The 19,875-nt window shown below is 40.0% G+C and overlaps 1 protein-coding gene across 12 annotated transcripts in view; it reads left to right on the forward strand.

Moving 5' to 3' along the window:
- The window catches only part of LOC108425688 (glutamate receptor ionotropic, NMDA 2B), a 154,119-nt gene extending 137,631 nt beyond the window's left edge, over positions 1–16,488 (forward strand). For 11 of the 12 annotated variants that reach the window (XM_037535394.1, XM_017694562.2, XM_037535391.1 and 8 more), the window contains 3 exons: positions 211–398; positions 2,913–3,151; positions 10,103–12,148. In XM_037535394.1, coding sequence (XP_037391291.1) covers positions 211–398; positions 2,913–3,151; positions 10,103–12,148 — 2,473 coding nt within the window. Of the gene's footprint in view, positions 1–210; positions 399–2,912; positions 3,152–10,102 lie in introns of all 12 variants that reach the window. The other variant, XM_017694560.2, reaches the window with a different exon arrangement.
- The last annotated feature ends 3,387 nt before the right edge of the window (positions 16,489–19,875 follow it).

Here is a 19,875-nt window from a genome sequence, read left to right on the forward strand (position 1 = left end):
ACTTTATAGTAGGTACTAACTAATTCATAGTAGTAACTCAATAATGAAGAATTACTTTAACCTAGTATTTATAATTATAGTATTCATTTTCCATTAATTTTCCATTCCAAATTAAACAAAATGGTAGAATAAACATTTGAATGCATATGTTTCTTTGGTGACCTAGGAGGAAAAACTGTATTTGGCATTTGCTCTGTGTTTGTGTCTCAGAAAGCTGGATGCATTTATCTATGATGCTGCTGTGCTCAACTACATGGCTGGAAGGGATGAAGGCTGTAAGCTTGTGACGATTGGCTCAGGGAAAGTTTTCGCCTCCACAGGCTATGGCATCGCCATTCAAAAAGATTCGGGATGGAAAAGACATGTCGATCTGGCTATCCTACAACTCTTTGGAGATGGTACACACACAGATATATACATTTATATAAATATACTCATATATACAAATCTATCTATCTATCTATCTATCTATCTACCTATCTATCTATCTATCTATCTATCTATCTATCTATCTATCTATCTATCTATCTATCTATCTATCTATCTATCTCGCTTTCTCTCTACACATATATATTTGGGTGGTGAATCATCATCACTGCAGTGACATTGCTGTTTGCTGGTGATGTGTTAGTGTGAATTAGTATGTGGTACAATTGAATTAGAGACAGCAGCACCCAGACAATACATGCTCTATGGGGGTCCTGAACAAAAAACAGGTTAAAATTGGATTAACAAAGTATGCAGAGAAATGGCCTACAGTCTGTAATTGTAGAACTACAAAGTGTACCTGTATGGTAATTGGAGCTGGTAACATGAACATTCGAAGCTGAAGCAGCTTAGAAAATGTGTGTGTGTGTGTGTGTGTGTGTGTATGTGTGTAAATATTTATATGTAACAATCATATTGCCCATGCAAGTACCTTGTAATAACAATACGCTCCTTATTCATTTTCAGAGAATTTTTTTTCTTGTTTAAATAAATTATTAAATATATTAATTTAACAAGACTTTTGAAAAGTAATTTTGGATAATTTCTATTGGTCCATTCATTATGAGAAAGGCAGCTAGTGTTTTCATGTACCATTTGTACTATATTTGTCATAAATGTCCTTGTACATTTTTGTGATTTTTTACATCATTAGACATTGGACTTGGAAAAAAATAGACTTATAAAATCTTGTTACATTAGCTTACATTGAAAGTTAAAATCATTTTTCCTTCTTTTATGAAGCATTTTTAGTGATAAAAAGAAATTATTTTACCCTTTCACAGTTATTTTCACCCTTTTCACAATTATTTTACTAGTTCAACAAATTAAACATTCTTCTGTTAGGTTAGCCCTGGTTTTCTCCAGTCTTCCTATAGTCTGGTGTTTTTTTTACTTGAAAATATATGAAAACACACACACACACACACACACACACACACACACACACACACACACACACACACACACACACACACACACACACATATGCACACTCACCCCAGCTCAAACTCATCTACATTGTGCTTGTATATTTAAGTTCATTTATGGAGCTGTAAACATTGCAAACTTCAAGGAACAATCTTTCAGTGTATTAAGATGTATTTCTTTAGCAGTGTGAAATTTCTGGTATGTATGTGTGTGCGAATATACATTAACTCTTCAGGCTAAAGGTTTGAAAGCCACACCATCTTTGTGAAAAAAGTGTATATGTATAGATGTGTGGTGTGCATGTGTGTATATGAATCAATGCTGTATGTTTATGGGGGGTCTGTGTGTGTGTGTGTGTGTGTGTGTGCGTGCGTGTGTGTGTGTGTGTTTGCGCCTGTGTATGTATGTCTGTTTGTGTGTGTGTGTCAGAGGGAGAGAGTAGCTACATGGTTCTCTCTGGATTTCAATGTCATTTTAGCACAGTAAGACACACATACACACACACACACACACACACACACACACACACACACACACACACACACACACATGGTACTGTGGCCCAGATACTGAAACTGATATAGCAGCACATCAACTCCCACACACTTCTCACACACACACATGGCACAGGATGATAGAACAGTGAGAGAAAAAGGGAATTTACTAAACTGGTTTTAACTACTTTTCAAATCACTGAAACAACATCAGAAATATTAAACACATGCCTCATTTACTTTACTTTCCCTTTTCTCTTTTCCTTTCATTTCCCTTCCCTTCCATTGTTTCCTTGTACTTTTTATTTCTTTTTCTCTTATTTTTCATAATTTTGTGTCTTTTCATTTCTTTCCTAAATTTTCATTTGGTCTTTGTTTTTTTTTCTATTATTTTCTTTTTTTATTTATTTTCTCTTTCAATTACTTCTATTAGTTTCATTTTTTCTTCCTTTACTTTTCCATTTCTTTTCTGTTCCTTTATCTTACATCCTCTTCCTTTCTTTTTCCATGAACTAAAACTATGCAAGTTAAGAGCTATTACACACATTGTTCATTTACTTTACTTTGATTTCCATTGATGATTTTTGTGATTTTGTTGTCAGGATGTGTTATTTGAGTGTTCCCTTTATTTTTTGAGCAGTATATATATATATATATATATATATATATATATATATATATATATATATATATATATATATATATATATATATATATATATATTCCTTTAATTTGTGTCCTTCTCTCCTTCCCTTTTCCCATTTCTCGAGTGCTTTCTTTTCCTTTCCTTTCCTCTTTTTCTCCTACTCCTTAATTTTTTTTAATTTCATCTTATTCTTCATTTACTTGTCATTTACTTGTCTTTTATTTTATTTTTTATTCCTTAATTTTTTCTCCTTCTCTCCCATTCCCTTACCCTATTTCTCATAGACTTTACATCACAGCCAGCTGCATATGAACTCCTGCCTTACATCTTTGTGTGTGTGTCTGTGACTCTCCTAGGTGAGATGGAGGAACTGGAGGCCTTGTGGCTAACAGGAATCTGCCACCATGAAAAGAATGAAGTAATGAGCAGCCAGCTGGATGTGGATAACATGGCTGGAGTTTTCTACATGCTGGGGGCGGCCATGGCCCTGTCCCTCATCACCTTCATTGCTGAGCATCTCTTCTACTGGCAGCTGCGCTTCTGCTTCATGGGAGTGTGTTCTGGAAAACCAGGACTAACATTCACTATCAGCAGGGTGAGACACACACACACTCCCACACACACTATACACGTATACACATATACTCACATAGTGTGTATTGTTTCATAGCATGTGTCTCTCAGCTTGTGAATGAGGCAGCATGTTTTGTAGTGTGGGTATGAGTGTGTGTATTGTATAGTTAGGGATTTCAGTGTTGTAAGGTTTCAGGGTTCAGTACTATGGTGTTTGGGGGTGCAGTGCTGTAGGATTTGGTAGTTCAGTGCTGTAGGGTTTTACGGTTCAGTACTGTAGGGTTTGGGGGATTAATGCTGTGGGGTTTTGTTGTGCATTGCTGTAGGGTTTGGGAGTTCAGCGCTGCATGGTTTGGCAGTTCAGTGCTAGTCATTTTGGGAGTCCAGTGCTGTAGGGTTTGGAAGTCCAGTCCTGTAGATTTTGGGGATTCAGTGCTGGAAGGTAAGGGAGATTAGTGCTGTAGGGTTTGGGGGATTCAGTGCTGTAGAGTTTGGGCATTCAGGTCTGTAGGGTATGGGAAATTGATACTGTGGGGTTTTAGTGTGCATTGCTGTAGGGTTTGGGACTTCAGTGCTGCAGGATTTGGCAGTTCAGTACTAGAAGGTTTGGGAGTCTAGTGCTGTAGGGTGTGTAATTTTAGTGCTGTAGGGTTTTGAAGTCCAGTGCTGTAGGCTTTGGGCATTCAGTGCTGGAAGGTAAGGGAGATTAGTGCTGTAGGGTTTGGGGATTTAATGCTGTGGGGTTGGGAGATCAGTAGTGTATGCCTTTAGAGGTCAGTGCTGTATGGTTTGGGGGTTCAGTGCTCTAGAGCAGGAGTTCTGAGCCTTTTGCAACTCTTAGCCCAAACAAACAACCACCAGAGCTTCTGCACTCCACAAGAAGATAAATTTTTCTGAATGACCTAAAGAGCTGATGTAGTTTGGCTGCTACTGAGTGCTGGATGTAAGGGAGGAAAGCTGAAATAGTTTTAGATATATATTTACTGTATTTTGTCTCCGTGATGTTGTAAATTGTTGGATTTCAAAGCTTTCCTTATAAAAGACCTTTTTTAACCATTTATCCACAATGAATGAGTTCCAAACAATTGAAAAGTGAATCAGTTTACCTTGACCCATGACTTGCACTGAAAATATAAACATTAACTAGCTACTATTTTGCTTTATATATATATATATATATATATATATATATATTTATAAGGAAAGCTTTGAAATCCAACAATTTACAACATCACTTGGAGACAAAATATATATCCATCCATCCATCCATTTTCCAAGCCGCTTCTCCGTCAGGGTCGCGGTGGGGAGCTGGAGCCTATCCCAGCAGTCTTCGGGCGGAAGGCAGGATACACCCTGGACAGGTCGCCAGTCCATGGCAGACAAAATATATATATAATATATATATATATATATATATATATATTTGTATATTCCTTTCATTTGTGTCCTTCTCTCCTTTTTCCTTTTCCCATTTCTTGAGTCCTTTCTTTTCCTTTCCTTTCCTTTCCTCTTTTTCTCCTACTCCTTAATTTTTTTAATTTCATCTTCTTATTCTTCATTTACTTGTCTTTTATTTTATCTTCTATTCCTTAATTTTTTCTCCTTCTCTCCCATTCCCTTATCCTGTTTCTCATAGACTTTACATCACAGCCAGCTGCATATGAACTCCTGCCTTACATCTTTGTGTGTGTGTCTGTTTTATTTTTGCAAATAATCAACAATGTCACTTTTAAAATTGCATATTGTATCTATATTGTAACAATTTTTCTGGTAAAACAATAGATTAATAGCCAACAACCCAACCAGTACCCTTACAGCCCACAGGGTGGTCATGGCCAACAGGCTGAAAACTACTGGACCTCTAGAGTTTGGGTGTTCTGCTGTAGGATTTGATTTATTACTGTAGAGTTTGAATGTTTAGTGTTATATGATTTGGGAGGGCGGCACGGTGGCGTGGTGGGTAGCGCTGTCGCCTCACAGCAAGGAGGGCCTGGGTTCGATTCCCCGGCCGGGTGTAGAATTCAACTGTTCAAATGTTATTCAACATTTATTCTATTTTTCTTCATCACTCACTCTCATCAATATTATTCATAGATTTTGATTGCATGCACTAATTTGTTAAAGTATATTGTTATCACCACCACTTATCCTCTGACACTATCCTCTCTCTCTCACTTTCTATCTCTCTCTTCCTCTCTCTCACTTCTTGTTCATTGTGTTCTCCCATATCAAATTTCATATTCTGCTTTGTTTTTCTTCTCTTACCCACCTCTTGAAAAGTGTTTGCAATTGTTTCAGGACAGGTTCAGTGGAGATTCATATTTTTGTGTCAAAACATTTTAATTCCTCATATGAGACTAACATAAAGAGCCCTCAGGGCTTTTCCTCTCACTGTAAGATCACAAAGCTGAGAGTTTGTAATGCTTTAAAGAGATGAAACCCATGCAGTCTGAAGCACAGAGAGTTACAGCAGTGTGAAATCAAACAGCTTTACTCTGAGTCTAGTGCTGTTAGAAAGGAGCTTTTATTTCCCTCCACTCCTCTCTGTGCACTGGTCCATGTGCTGCTGGTAGCAATGACGTGGGCAAGTGCCATCATTTAGAACAGTGTACTGGTTGAGCTGGCTTATGTGTATGTTTTGTGGGTGTGGGCTTGTTTCTGAGTGATTCCCCCTGGATTTTGTTGCCAGCCCTTAGGCCAAAGCCATTAGCATCTACATCTCCTGCTCAAACAATGAGTGAGAAACTCACCGGATTTGATTCACTTACACTTACCCAGATGCATATACACAAAAATGTACAGAATTCTAAGCACAACCATGCACAGACACATTTTATACATCTTCACAAAGTCCTAAAAACACATCCATCAGCAGAAGCATTTAGTTCAGTATGATCTGCTGTGTAAGACATTTTATATTAACATCGACCAATACTTCTGTGTGTGTGTGTGTGGGTGTATGAGTGTGTGTGTGTGTGTGTGTGTATGGCTCTGATCATATTAATGTCATTTCATGTGTGTGTACACTGTAAATTCTAACACAGATTCTAAAAACTTCATATTTCAAGTAAAACTACCAGGGTGGAAAGTACACTATATTTCCAAAAGTATTCAGTCAACCGTCTAAATCATTGAATTCAGGTGTTACAATCACTTCCATGGCCACAGGTGTATAAAACCAAGCATGCAGACTGCTTCTACAAACATTTGTGAAAGAATGGGTCACTCTCAGGAGCTCAGTGAATTCCCGCATGGTACTGTGATAGGATGCCACCTATGCAACAAGTCCAGTCATGAAATAGAGCAGTGGAGACGTGTTCTCTGTGACAAATAATGCTTCTCCGTCTGGTAATACGATGGACAGTCTGGGTTTGGCAGTTGCCAGGAGAACGGTAATTGTCTAACTGCTTTGTGCTACGTGTAAAGTTTGATGGAGGGGGGGATTATGGTGTGGGGCTGTTTTTCAGGAGTTGGGCTCGGCCCCTTAGTTCCAGTGAACAGAACTCTTAATGCTTCAGCAGACCAAGAGATTTTTGACAATTTTGTTCTCCTAACTTTGTGGGAACAGTTTGGGGACGACCCCTTACTGTTCAGATTCAGATTCAGATTCCTTTATTGATCCCAGGGGGAAATTGCAGTTGTTACAGTTGCAGCAATTTATGTAAAATAAACACTTTTCTAATTTAAGACAATATAGAGAATTTACAGTATGTACACCAGATTTAAGTACTTACATGACTGTGCACCAGTGCACAAAGCAAGATCCATAAAGACATGGATGAGCGAGTTTGGTGTGGAAGAACTTGACTGGCCTGCACAGAGTCCTGACCTCAACCCAATAGAACACCTTTGGGATGAATTAGAGGAGAGACTGCAAGCCAGGCCTTCTCGTCCAACATAACCTCACAAATGCGCTTCTGGAAGTTGAAATTCCAATAAAGATGCTCCTAAACCTTGTGGAAAACCTTCCAAGAAGAGTTGAAGCTGTTATAGCTGCAAAGGGTGAGCCAACATCATATTAAGGCCTATGGATTAAGAATGGGTTCTGAAGACAGATGACCGAATACTTTTGGAAATATAGTGTACTTAAGTAACTATACTCTGTTACTGTACTAATTATTATTTTGGAATGTTTGTACTTTACAAAGGCATTACTGAAATTAATTATTTGTACTTTTATTCAATTACATTTCCAGGAAAAGACATACATTTTTCTTTTTACATTTAGATCTTCAAAGTCCAAGTTAATCATCATGAGAAATGGCCCTGAGATGCTCTATTTTTTTCTCTTGCCAGTTTGGATTAGTATTAATTTTTTTTTTAATAAAATGTCCAAACAAATTAATGTCAGTGTAATATAATACTCCCCATAACTGCAAATTTAACAATAGTTAAGGACTGGTACCACATATTAGTCACTGCATGACACACCAATGCATCACATACCATGAAAAAAAAATATTTAAATTTATCAATTAAAACATTTATTTTTAATTTTATATACTTCTAAATTCATGTAGTATATTTAAATGTGTATAAATTTTGTCTTTCTCTCAAATATAATTTTGGCCACTTACACTTTAAACTGAGTAAAAGTTTTGACTGATTACCCTTACTTTCACTTACCTAAAGCCTTTCTCAACTTTTTACACCTCTGTACATTATATTAAACTTGTTTTCAAAAGTAAATTTTTCCTTTTGATTTCTAGTATGTTTATGTCTGTAGGTCAGTTTACTTTCACACTTTCATACTAAATTAATGTTACTTGGCTGTGCCACAGAGACTTTTGGGCTCAAAATGGTTTGTTCAGTCTCATGCGCATTCACCAAAATTAATCAAATCGCATGTGCCATCGTTATCATCAACTGTGATGGAGACAGACAAACAAGGGAAAGGAGGGACAATTTTCAGTTGGGAGGTTCAAGAGTTCCCTTTTTTCTAACCAAAACATAACATTAAAATAAGAGTATAACTACAATGCCTATGGAGAAGAATGACATTATAAAATAAAAATTGAACTGCCTCTTAACATCTTGCCAGGGACAACTAATGAAAGCAGTTTCCAGTAACTTTGGCTCCTTTACAGTTCTGTTGATACTGTTTATTAATGTACACTGTCCTTGACAAATTAATCAGTAAATAAACTTAATATTATATTAATAATTTAATTTCCAGAAATGAATAGGCCATCTATGAAAGCCAAGAATGCCCTAAGGGTGGTTGTCTGTGTGCACTGTGCCTTTTTTTCACATTTTTGACAAATATTTAAGTGAGGGTGCTCCTGATCAGATACTTTGCTATTTGCACAGCAGGGATGCCACAAAATAAACCATAAGGAATCGGTATAATAATCACTATTCCCTAAATAAAAATATAACCATGAGACTAGAGATGTATTTTTGGCACTCAGTAGTTTGTTGCTCTTCTCCTTATTGCCTTGCTTGTTTGCTGCAAATAAGGACATTTGCCCAACACGTGGCCACTGATAAACTCAGTGTGAATTAGTGGTATGTTTGTTTAGAAAGCCTTGTGTGGACAAACAATAGAGTGTTATTAACAATCAATAATCACAAGCTCTGATATTTTATTTAGTCATTCAAATCTGTATGGATTAGTATCTGCTGGAATTGGAGCTGGCAGCAATTTTAATTATCTTTGTAGTTCAGTACAGAGATGGTATTGAGGAAATACAAAAGAATTGTGATCTGTGGTTTGTAGATTTACACATGCACTGTTTTAAAGGGGTGGCCTGGGTGGCCAGTGCTGTCCCTGAAGTTTGATTGGCCAACCCCAAAATTTCTGCCACATCATTGGCTTCTGCCTCACTGTGGGGCAGGTGTTTGTGCCTTTAAGAGACATGCTGCCCCTCCCCCACCCTCCAGTTTACATAGGTTTGTTTCTCAGCTCTCTGTGTATTAAATCACTGTACCAGTGTTAGAACGGTGACACCATTCTGAGCTGTGAGAGACCAACAGCTACATCAGTGTCTACAAATCACAGGTTTGGCTTTAATTTGACGCCATATTTATGCATTGATGATCATATGTGTGGCAGACATTTTCCATTACTACCACCACCCTGGTTTCTTGCCTTCACGGAAACACGTTTTCTAGCAGGATAATCAGCGGCAAGTGAGTGCCATGCCTCCATTATTAAATCACACCTCCAGTAACAGATATATGACATTGTTAGTATTTCATACTCTCTCCATCCCTCTGTAACTCATCATTTCTCTCACTTTTTTCTTATTATTTCTGCCTTCGCTTGCTCATTGTATACTATTTCTCATGCACTTATACTCATAATTAAGTTGTTAAACCATGTATATTCAGCTAGTGGTTACAGATAAAAGCAAAAGCCTGTGGTCAACTTGGTAACTATTAATGACAGATTTATCTACCACTCACCTCTGATTGGCTACCCCTAACCTTCGTCATTATGTGCTGTTCTGTCATGGCTGAAAGGGTAAAGTTTAATTACTAAATTTAAATACTTTACTAAATTTAATGAACATGCAGCAAAAACAGCATGTAAAACAGTAGCAGCATATAAAGGAGATAACACCACCAACCTCATGAAGCCTACATGCACCTGTGTCCTCAGTGCAGCCTGCCCACTCTGATGCTGATGAGATTTGCCATATATATAAAATTTAAAAATATTGATCAGTAATCAGTATCAAAATCAAGGTGTTAGTAACAAGTACACTCAGAAAACATTTTAACTTGTTATTTCTGTAACTATTAAAAATATCTGTTGAATCTTTTCACAACTTCTCATATCACGTCTTAATTTTTTTACACTAAATTATGGAGATTTATTGATAAGAGTATCTATAATTATTGGGATTGATAAGCAGTATCATTATTGATATCAGTATCAATAAAATCCTAACAATACCCATCTCTACCTATAGACAACTTTTTTCTGAAGGCTTCATGTGTCTGTGATACTCTTTTTTCTGTGTTTCAGGAGGTATACAGTTGTATCCATGGTGTTGAAATTGAGGACAAGGGTTCAGCAATGAATTCTCCCTCAGCCACCATGAACAACACCCACTCTAACATTCTGCGATTGTTGCGCACAGCCAAGAACATGGCATCCCTGTCTGGGGTCAATGGATCACCCCACAGTGCCCTGGACTTCATCCGCCGTGAGTCATCTGTCTACGACATCAGTGAGCACCGCCGCAGCCTGGCAGGACACTCGGACTGCAAGACCCCCTACCTGCCGGATGACAACATGTTCAGTGACTACATCAATGAAGTGGAGCGCACCTTTGGAAACCTGCACCTTAAGGACAGTAATCTGTACCAGGAACACTACCTGCACCACCACACAGGATCAGCCCTGGGACTGTCTGGTCCAAATGTCCCCCGTCCTCCCAGCCTGGGGTCAAGCAGCTCCTTGGAAGGTGGCATGTTCGACTGTGACAGTTTGGGTGGTGGGGTGGCACCAATCTTCACCACCCAACCTTGCTCTGCCCTTACTCACCGGAATATGAGCAAGTTTGACCTGCTGCAAGCCCAGACTCCACCATCAGGCCAGGGCTTCAAGCAAGGATTAGCTGATTTATATGGAAAGTTCTCATTTAAGGGCGGAGCCTCCAGCTCAGGTTATATTCCAACATGTCATGACCGTTACTGCAGTGGTGCAGATGATGTGTCAGACATTTCCACACACACAGTCACCTATGGCAATCTGGAAGGCAACAGCAAGAAGCGCAAGCAGTACCGAGATAGCTTGAAGAAGAGGCCTGCATCTGCCAAGTCCCGCCGTGAGCTTGTCCGGGAAATGGATCACATTGAGATGCGACGAAGGCCACATCACAGTCACCACCATTACCATGGAAAACGCTCCTCATCCCCACCCCTCCGAGGAGGAGGTTCTTCCTCATTCCTGTACCAAGACAAGGAGGAGAGTCTGCGAGACTTCTATTTGGACCAGTTTCGGCCCAAAGAGGGTGTGCCCCAGTGGGAGCATGTGGACCTGACAGACGGGCCAAGTGGGGGTGGACCTGGTGTTGGGGTTGGAGCCAACTGCTCCAGCCTGGTGCCAGCGGATGACTTCTTGAAGAGCAAACCCTCAAAGGCGGAGAGTAAAGGTGGAGGTGGGGAGTGGGAATGCCGTAATTGCCGTGCTAGCAGTGCAGGAAGCAAACGCATGGCATTGCATGCTGGGGGTGGTGGCTATAGTGGTGGAGGGGGCAGGGTCACTACTTGTGGTGCATCTGGAGGTGGGCTGGGAGGTGGTGCCAGTCGGCCCAGCTCAGCAACATGTATGAGATGCGAGGCATGCAAAAAGTCTGGCAACTTGTATGACATCAGCGAGGACAGCAACCACCTATTGGACCAGCTGGTGGGGGGGCGAGGCCAGACACCGTCACAGCGGCGGCGGGCTTTCAGCGGGAAGCCTCTGCGGAGACAGCATTCGTATGACACTTTCATGGACTTGCAGAGGGAAGAAGGGGTGGGCATTGGGCTGGGTGGTGGGGATGTCATGGGTGGAGCTTTACCGCCACCTCCTCGCAGTGTGAGTTTGAAGGAGAAAGAGAGATACCTGGAGGGCACCAGCCCTTTTGCACACATGTTTGACCACCAGGTTGCGACAGATCGGGATTTCTACAGCCCCGGTGAGCGGGGAAAAGGTTCAACATCTCCCTTCGGCCTTTTCCAAGGGGGTGACATTGGACCTAACCGGCGTTCTATGGGGGAGAGAGACCTTCGAGAGAGAGGCCTAGCTGAGGGACCTACCTACTCTCTCTCCAAGTCTCTCTACCCAGACTGCACCAACCACAACCCATTCATCCCCACTTTCGGGGATGACCAGTGCCTCCTGCATGGAGCCAAGAGCTACTACATGAAAAAGCAGCAGCAGCAGCTTTCCTCCTTCCTCCCCTCTTCTCGCTTCCCAAACCAGCATTCGGGCAGCAAGCTGGGCCTTGGGCCGCCCAGACCCTTCAATGGCACGAATGGCCATGTATACGAGAAACTCTCCAGCATTGAGTCGGATGTTTGAGTGGGAGGGAGGGAGCAAGGGAGGGAGGGAGGAGGATCAATGGAGAGGAGATAAAGTATTAGAAAAGGCATAAATCACATGATGAGGAGAGGAGAAAGTGGAGATCAATTTAAGCTGACCAATCCTAACCTAGCTACAGTATCTGAGTATCTTTGCATTAGTCAGATCGTTGTCTCACAGAAGCCTCACACCGCTTACTGTGAAACTCACGATTTGTTCCACAGCCCGCAGAGCGCTAAAGAGGAAGTGGAGAGATGGAGAAGTTAGACAACAGGCCATATGGGCAAGTGTCTGTGAGAGAGAGAGAGAGAGAGAGAGAGAGAGAACTAGAGAGGAGTGCAGTTAAGAGTTTTGCTAACCCTCCCCAAAAGCTTGTTCTCTTTCTCTCTGTCCTTTTTCTCTATCCTCCCACTCAGATCCTTTCTTCTCTCCTTTTCTCCTTCTTCTGTCTCCTTGACTCATGTGTGCATTGAAGTAACAATCATGAAAGAGAATACAAAATTCTGACGCTAACAGGGTAATCATTAATAATGCTACCAATAACATTGTAATTGCAGATCTGATACTAGTACTGATATTGGTTGACTAATGCTGGTTAAGGCTGGTTTTGGCATTTTAGATGCCATGTTATCTGGCAGTTTGGCAGTAGGCCTGCTTCCAGATCAACACAACAGGATCTTTCATTTATGTACCGTTTTGGTCTTTATCATTTCAAGACACTGTTGTGGACTGCCTTTTGTGTGGCTCCAAAATGAACTGAAATAGAGGTTTTAAACTGTGCTGATAAGAATGATGGAAAAAGACAAGCTCTAAGGTGATCCATCAGCTTGGTTCGAGTCATCCCACACATGCATACACATGTACATGATTTGATATCATTTGCAAAACTTAATTGTTTCTGCTGCTGATGTGGCCCATTTCCGCAAATTTTGACCTTTTTCTTACTTGCAGAACATTTGTATCACTTTTTTCCGAAGTGGTTTGGCCATCAAGGGTGTGATGATGAGAGTAAAGGCCTCAGTATACTTCTTGCAAAGATGACATCTGCCTGGCGAACAATATGATATTATAATCACAGAGAAAACAAACAACCGCACGCAGGGGCAGCTGGCCGAACTCTGTTGACAAACACGCTATGTGACAATGCCTGTGATTGGTTAGTTTAAATGCTAGTAAAACCTGAGAGAGTAAAACCTAAGCTCATGGAGGTGGTTATGGCTTCTTGTAAACTTTGCAAGTTCCATTTCGGTCAAAGTATACCGAGGCCTGAGGAAGAAAAGACAGAACGAAAAGGTCAGTATCAGCACTTCTGGTGTAAATAACACACTCTACTTTCTACACTTGCATACACTTCACACACACATGATCTTCTTACAGTCTGATATACAGGATGGACCTTTACTATATATTTTACAAAATTTAACAAATAACCAAAATAAGGACAAAAACAAAAAAAAAACCTCAAAAACAAAAATATGCAAAATGTAGTTAAGACAAAACTATTACTCATTATAAGTGATATAATAAACAGTAGTTTCTTTGCTTTTAAATTCATGTTTATTATTTGATAATTAAGAAGCAGACTGGTTAAGAGTGTTTTTTTGCTTACTTTCACTAAGACGCCGCAGCCCGTGAGTGTTGGCTCCTGTGTTTTGAAACTGTTTCATAAAAAAGTGTTGTTAAGTTTTAGGGCTCTTAAATAAGTTTCCCTTAAAATTGCATTGTAATTTTCACTACTTTTTACAGCAGGTTTTCAAGCTTTTGATTATGTATGCCACAGTGTGGATCATCACCGATTATCCAGAAAGTCTTACATGCACAATGCGTTCTCTCACCGACCCACACACACTCTGCTTGGTGTGAGCTTCTGCTTTTGAAAAAGGCCGCACTTCCTTAGGAGTCGCTGCTTCTGTTTGGTTCAAAGTTAATTAGTACGGTCACAGACATTTTGCTTGTGTTGCAAAGCAGCAGGTGTCCAGCCTCTGGCAGAAAGGCTGCTGCTACTGCTGTGGATTCAGCCTGATTCACACCGTGAAGCTTTACTTGAACCTGAGGAGTCTCCTTCTCATGCTAATGTACTGTATGAAGAAGGGCCTAGCACATGAGGAATGTTCGACTCGCACATACATGCACATACATACACGCACACCGTTTTCTCCATTGTGCGAGGGCGCACGTGTGTGTGGTGCTGCAATTATGTGGCTACTTTCACTGTGTTTTTGCTTCCAAATCATTTAGTAATCACTGTCCACTCTGGATGAACTAATCAAGAGTTAGTTATCCATGCTTTTTCCAAAGTATTTCTTCTTAATGTCCTTTTGATTCAAACCTTTACTATCTATATGTGTCAATAGTACTTGTTGATTAAGCCTTTTTGCATTACATTGGTGTGTTAGCATGTGTTTGACCATTTTACACAGTTTCTGGATTGCAATAAGCAGTGAGCAGTGTTTGCGTGTGTAAAGCTGAGAGTGACTCAGTCAGTTGTGGATACCACACAAGATCTCTCCCATGCAGCTGTTTGCTTAAAGCAGCTCCTCAAACCCACCAGCAAAGGCTATGAGCTCCTGCACACTGAGCCGAGCTGTTCCTGTGATCAGACATATCTAAAGTTTTAGAAAGTATAGTGGTCAATCATAAATTTTTGTGAGGCATATTTGGGCTGTGGAGTTTAGGTCGCTTGCTAGAGTGTTTACCTTGTAGTCTGGGTTGGAACACTCATGTTAGGAGTAATGTTGGGCATGATTGTTGAGGGCTTTGGGATGAGATCAGGATGTTAGCTCCAGTTAGATTAGCACAAACTGCAACACCCTTAGCTTAAAGCACCATGGCAAGGGTTAGGGTTTTTGATGTTGGGGTTGGCAGATATTTGCGTTAGACATTGGAGTTGGGTGGGGGTTCAGACATTAACCTTTGTCACCTTACCTTAACCTAAACTAAAACGATCCGAGCTTAATGAACCATTTGTGGTTGGGAGTCAATCCCAAAAAGAGTTGATTTTCTGATTCCACTTTCAAGAGTAAACTCTTGGCTCAATTTAATGCAACAATGTTTAAATTTACACACACATGAAGTGTGACAAAAAAAAATACAGATTTTCTGCATTAATTGGTAATGAGATTTTTTTCTTCATCTAAGTCAGAAGTATAGACAAACACAATTTTGTAAAGCTAATAACACACAAATAGTTATAATCTTTCATGTTTTTATTGTGCACACCACTTAACACATTCACAGTGTTGATGGAAAAATTATTTGAACCTTTAGACTTAAAACATGGGTGAACCTCCTCTGAAAGCAGTAACCTCAAGTAAGTGCTTCTGATAGCTATAAATCAGACCTGCATGTATGGTGGGGGTGGGACAATTCTAAGGACCTGAGAGTGACAGGAGCCCTAAAAATTAAAACATTAGGTATTTTTTAATATTAAATTGCTGTCCTATCATCATTAATAGAATATTGTACTTGCCATGTACTTCTTTTCTTTTACTTATCTTATTTTTGTTAAAAGTAAACAACCAGAGAGCCTCTATGTTGCCTTGCCTGCCCCCCACCTCCATATACACAAAATGGTTCAGTCCTGCCTCCCAAACCAGGTGTGTATGGTACGTGCTAGCAGTGAATTGCGAGTGAGGTGTAGCGGTGGAGCATCGTATCTCAGCTTTCTAAAAAAAAATTATACTAAATCAGTTGTCCTGGCCCCTGCCTGCTGCCGTGATTAAGGCCATAGTATATTTTATGATGACTTTATGCATACATCCAGGCTTTCACACACTTTTTCTTGCGCTGTGCTTGGAAATAGTTGAAAAAGTTCATGTAAAATTTATAATTTATATAAGGTGGGTTACAATCATTAGAATGTTTGTACATCTAAGGTAATTTTACATTGTTTTTGCTAGTTATGCTACAGTAGCAGCCACTCACATATATGGGGCAGAAATACAAATTTTTCACTCACGAAAACTGAAAACTCAACTGTAAAAACAAAAGCATTACAGAAACATTTAACCTTGCTCGCCATAACTAAGACAACTTTGTTTTTTCTGTTAATGTATCTGCTTTTGTTCACACATGAGCCCTCTTGGTAATTTTGTGGGAACTGCACTAACCCTCATGGAGGTAAATTGCTACTTCAGTTTTATCGCCTTTTGACTTCAGCTTTTGTTCACACTTAACCCCTTCCAGTTATATTCCAGTGTGAAAGTGCATGTGTAAAAGGGGCTTACATCTTGATTTTTGGAATCAAGAATTAAAAAAAAAAAAATCACTGTGTGGAACTGACTCTTGAGATCTGTCCACTTGGAATTGGAATTGGAGTCGACTCCAAAGATTAGCGTTTGTGTTGAGGGTTGGCGTAGGGGGTAATGTTAGGATTTGATGTGGGGTTTTGGGTTTTGGGTAAAGGTTAATGCATTTCCTTTACGTTAGTATAAACTGTAATACTCTCAGCTTAATGCACTATTTAGCAGCTAAACATGCATTTCTCTCACTGCATATCTATTTGCTTAATTACATCATTTTACTTGTATGTTGGTAGAATTACTAGAAACTACTTTTAGGGAGACTAGTAGGTATGATTTTTCTATAATTCTTCTTAGTATTTTAGCGCATTTTTAAATTATTTTGGCTCATGTATATCATTAATATGACTTAGATATACAGTAGTTAACTTACTGTTAAACTATGAACAGAAGTAAGATTTCCTGTTCCAGTCTTTATTACTAATGTTAGAACATAAATCTTTTTAATCTTGCTTAAGGAAATGTGTAAATATTTAGTTTGGTTTCTGTCATTTTAGATGACAATTGTTAAAACAAATCATGTTTCTTTTGTACTATGTTCATTTGTCATATCATAGGGTGTGTTGGAGGAATGAGAAGATTGGGTTTGTGAGTGTGAACATACTGGGTTATGTATGTTTATTTTGTTGTGTTTGAGTGATCTTGTTTTAATTTTGAAGCTAACCTTGCGTGTGTTTTTAGAGCAGGGTACTTTGACATTGTCAGGGCAGTCTGAATGTCACTCAGAGATGAGCTTCATGGTGACACATTTTCAGTGTTGTTGTCACTATGACAGCTTTGTTTCCACACTGTTGTCATGGTAATTGAAGTGTGTGAGGTGTGCTGTGTATGCGTGTGTGTCTTCGCGTGCGTGTATGTATGCGCATCGCTGTAACGGCTCTTAATTATCTTTTACCCATGGCCATGGTCTCTTCATCATGGCTTTCACTTTCAGATGTTACCAAAACTTTTACATTACATTGATAAAATGATACAAAAATTATTAATTGTACAGATTGTGTATATAATAATTATGGAGACAATTCCTCTTACTCCTTTGTTTTTGTATGGAAATAATAACATTAATATCAATGAGAACTTGGCAGTTTTATTAGGACAAAATGCAGAATATGGCGTGTTGATCATGGCAGCACTAATAACAATCACTCAGATATAATGTAGGATGCTAAGCTCATCGCTGTCTTTGAACATGATCAATAAAGTGGAAAGTGTTGAACAATAAAAAACTGTGCTGGGATGTGGTCTTCTTTTTTGTCTGTCTGTCTTGTGCTTGGACTATAGATGTACCCCCTTCAGCATACTTCATTTCACTTCTAATCTGTAGCACAGTACTGATATACAGTGTGCTATACTATGCTACCTAGTCTGCTACATGATGTAATCTGCACTCACCAAGAATTTATTAGGAACACCTGTATACCTTCTCATTCATGCAATTATATAATCATGTAGCAACACTGCAATAAAATCATGCAGATATGTGCTAGCAGCTTCAGGCAATGTGTACATCAACCATCAGAATGGGAAAAAATTGTGGTTGGTTTGAGTGTTTCTATAACTGCTGATGTCATGGGATTTTGAAGCACAACAATCACTAGACTTTATGAAGAAAGGTGCACTAAAGAAAAAGCATGAAGTGAACGGCAGTCCTGCAGACAGAAATACCTTGTTGATGAGGAATAATTTGCAGTCAAAAGTAATAATTCACAATGTCATGTTGCAATACATAGAATTTCACAAATTGTTACAAATATTTTAATATAATTATATCTTGGCTTAAGTCTTCTTAAGGTGGTGGTTGGTTAGTGTAGTGGTTAACACCTTTGACTTCTATGCTGTAGACTGGGGTTCTATCCCCAACCAAGGCAAGCACCCTACACTATACCAATAAGGGCCCTTGGGCAAGACTCCTAACACCACCTTGGCCTACCTGTGTAAAATGATCAAATTGTAAGTCGCTCTGGATAAGAGCGTCAGCAAAATGTAAATGTTCTTCTTCTTTCGGCTGCTCCCTTTAGGGGTGACAACAGCGGATCACTGCCTCCTCTACTTTTACAACAACCATCTCCATGTCCACTTCACTACATCAATAAACCTTCTCTGAAGTCTACCTCTTCTCCTTCTACCCGGCAACTCCATCTCCAACATCTCTGGCTTTATCTCCAAACTGCTCCACCTTCACTGTCCCTCTGATTTGCTCATTTCTAATCTTGTCCATCCTTGTCACTCCCAACGAAAATCTCAGCATCTTCATCTCTGCCACTTCCAGCTCAGCCTCCTGTCTTTTAGACAGAGCCACAGTCTCCAAACCATACATCATAGCAGGATGCACTACTGTCTTATAAACCTTCCCTTTCACTCTTGCTGCTCTCCTTCTGTCACACATCAGCCCTGACACCTGTCTCCACCCACTCCATCCTGCCTGCACCCTCTTCTTCACCTCTTTTCTACACTGTCCATTGCTCTGGATGGTTGACCCAAGATATTTGAAGTCATCCACCTTTACGACCTCTACTCCTTGCATCTTCACCTTTCCACCTGCCTCCCTCTCATTCACACACATGTATTCCGTCTTGTCTCTACTGACCTTCATTCCTCTCCTCTCCAGTGCAAACCTCCACCTCTCCAGATTCTCTTCCACCTGCTCTCTACTCTCACCACAGATTACAATGTCATCTGCAAACATCATGGTCCATGGAGCCTCCTGCCTGACCTCATCTGTCAACCTTTCCATCACCATTGCAAACAAGAAGGCGCTCAAAGCTGATCCCTGATGTAACCCTACCTTCACCTTGAAACCATTTGTCACTCCAACTGCACACCTCACCACTGTCTCACTATCCTCATACATGTCCTGCACCACCCTAACATACTTTTCAGCTACACCTGACTTCCTGATACAGTACCACAATTCCTCTCTAGGCACCCTATCATATGCCTTCTCTAGATCCACAAAGACACAATGTAGCTCCTTCTGACCTTCTCTGTACTTCTCTACCAACACTCTCAATGCAAAAATTGCATCTGTGGTACTCTTTCTGGGCATGAAACCAAACTGCTGCTTACTGATCTGAACCTCTCGCCTTAGCCTTGCTTCAACAACTTTTTCCCATACCTTCATGGTGTGGCTCATCAACTTTATACCTCTGTAGTTACTTTCACTCTTGCTGCTATCCTTCTGTCACACATCAGCCCTGACACCCGTCTCCACCCACTCCATCCTGCCTGCACCCTCTTCTTTACCTCTTTTCTACACTGTCCATTGCTTCAACAACTCTTTCCCATACCTTCATGGTGTGGCTCATCAACTTTATACCTCTGTAGTTACTGCATCTTCATCTCCGCCACTTCCAGCTCAGCCTCCTGTCTTTTAGACAGAGCCACAGTCTCCAAACAATACATCATAGCAGGATGCACTACTGTCTT

Source organism: Pygocentrus nattereri, chromosome 27 (genome assembly GCF_015220715.1).
Source record: "Pygocentrus nattereri isolate fPygNat1 chromosome 27, fPygNat1.pri, whole genome shotgun sequence".
Lineage (NCBI taxonomy): Eukaryota > Metazoa > Chordata > Actinopteri > Characiformes > Serrasalmidae > Pygocentrus > Pygocentrus nattereri.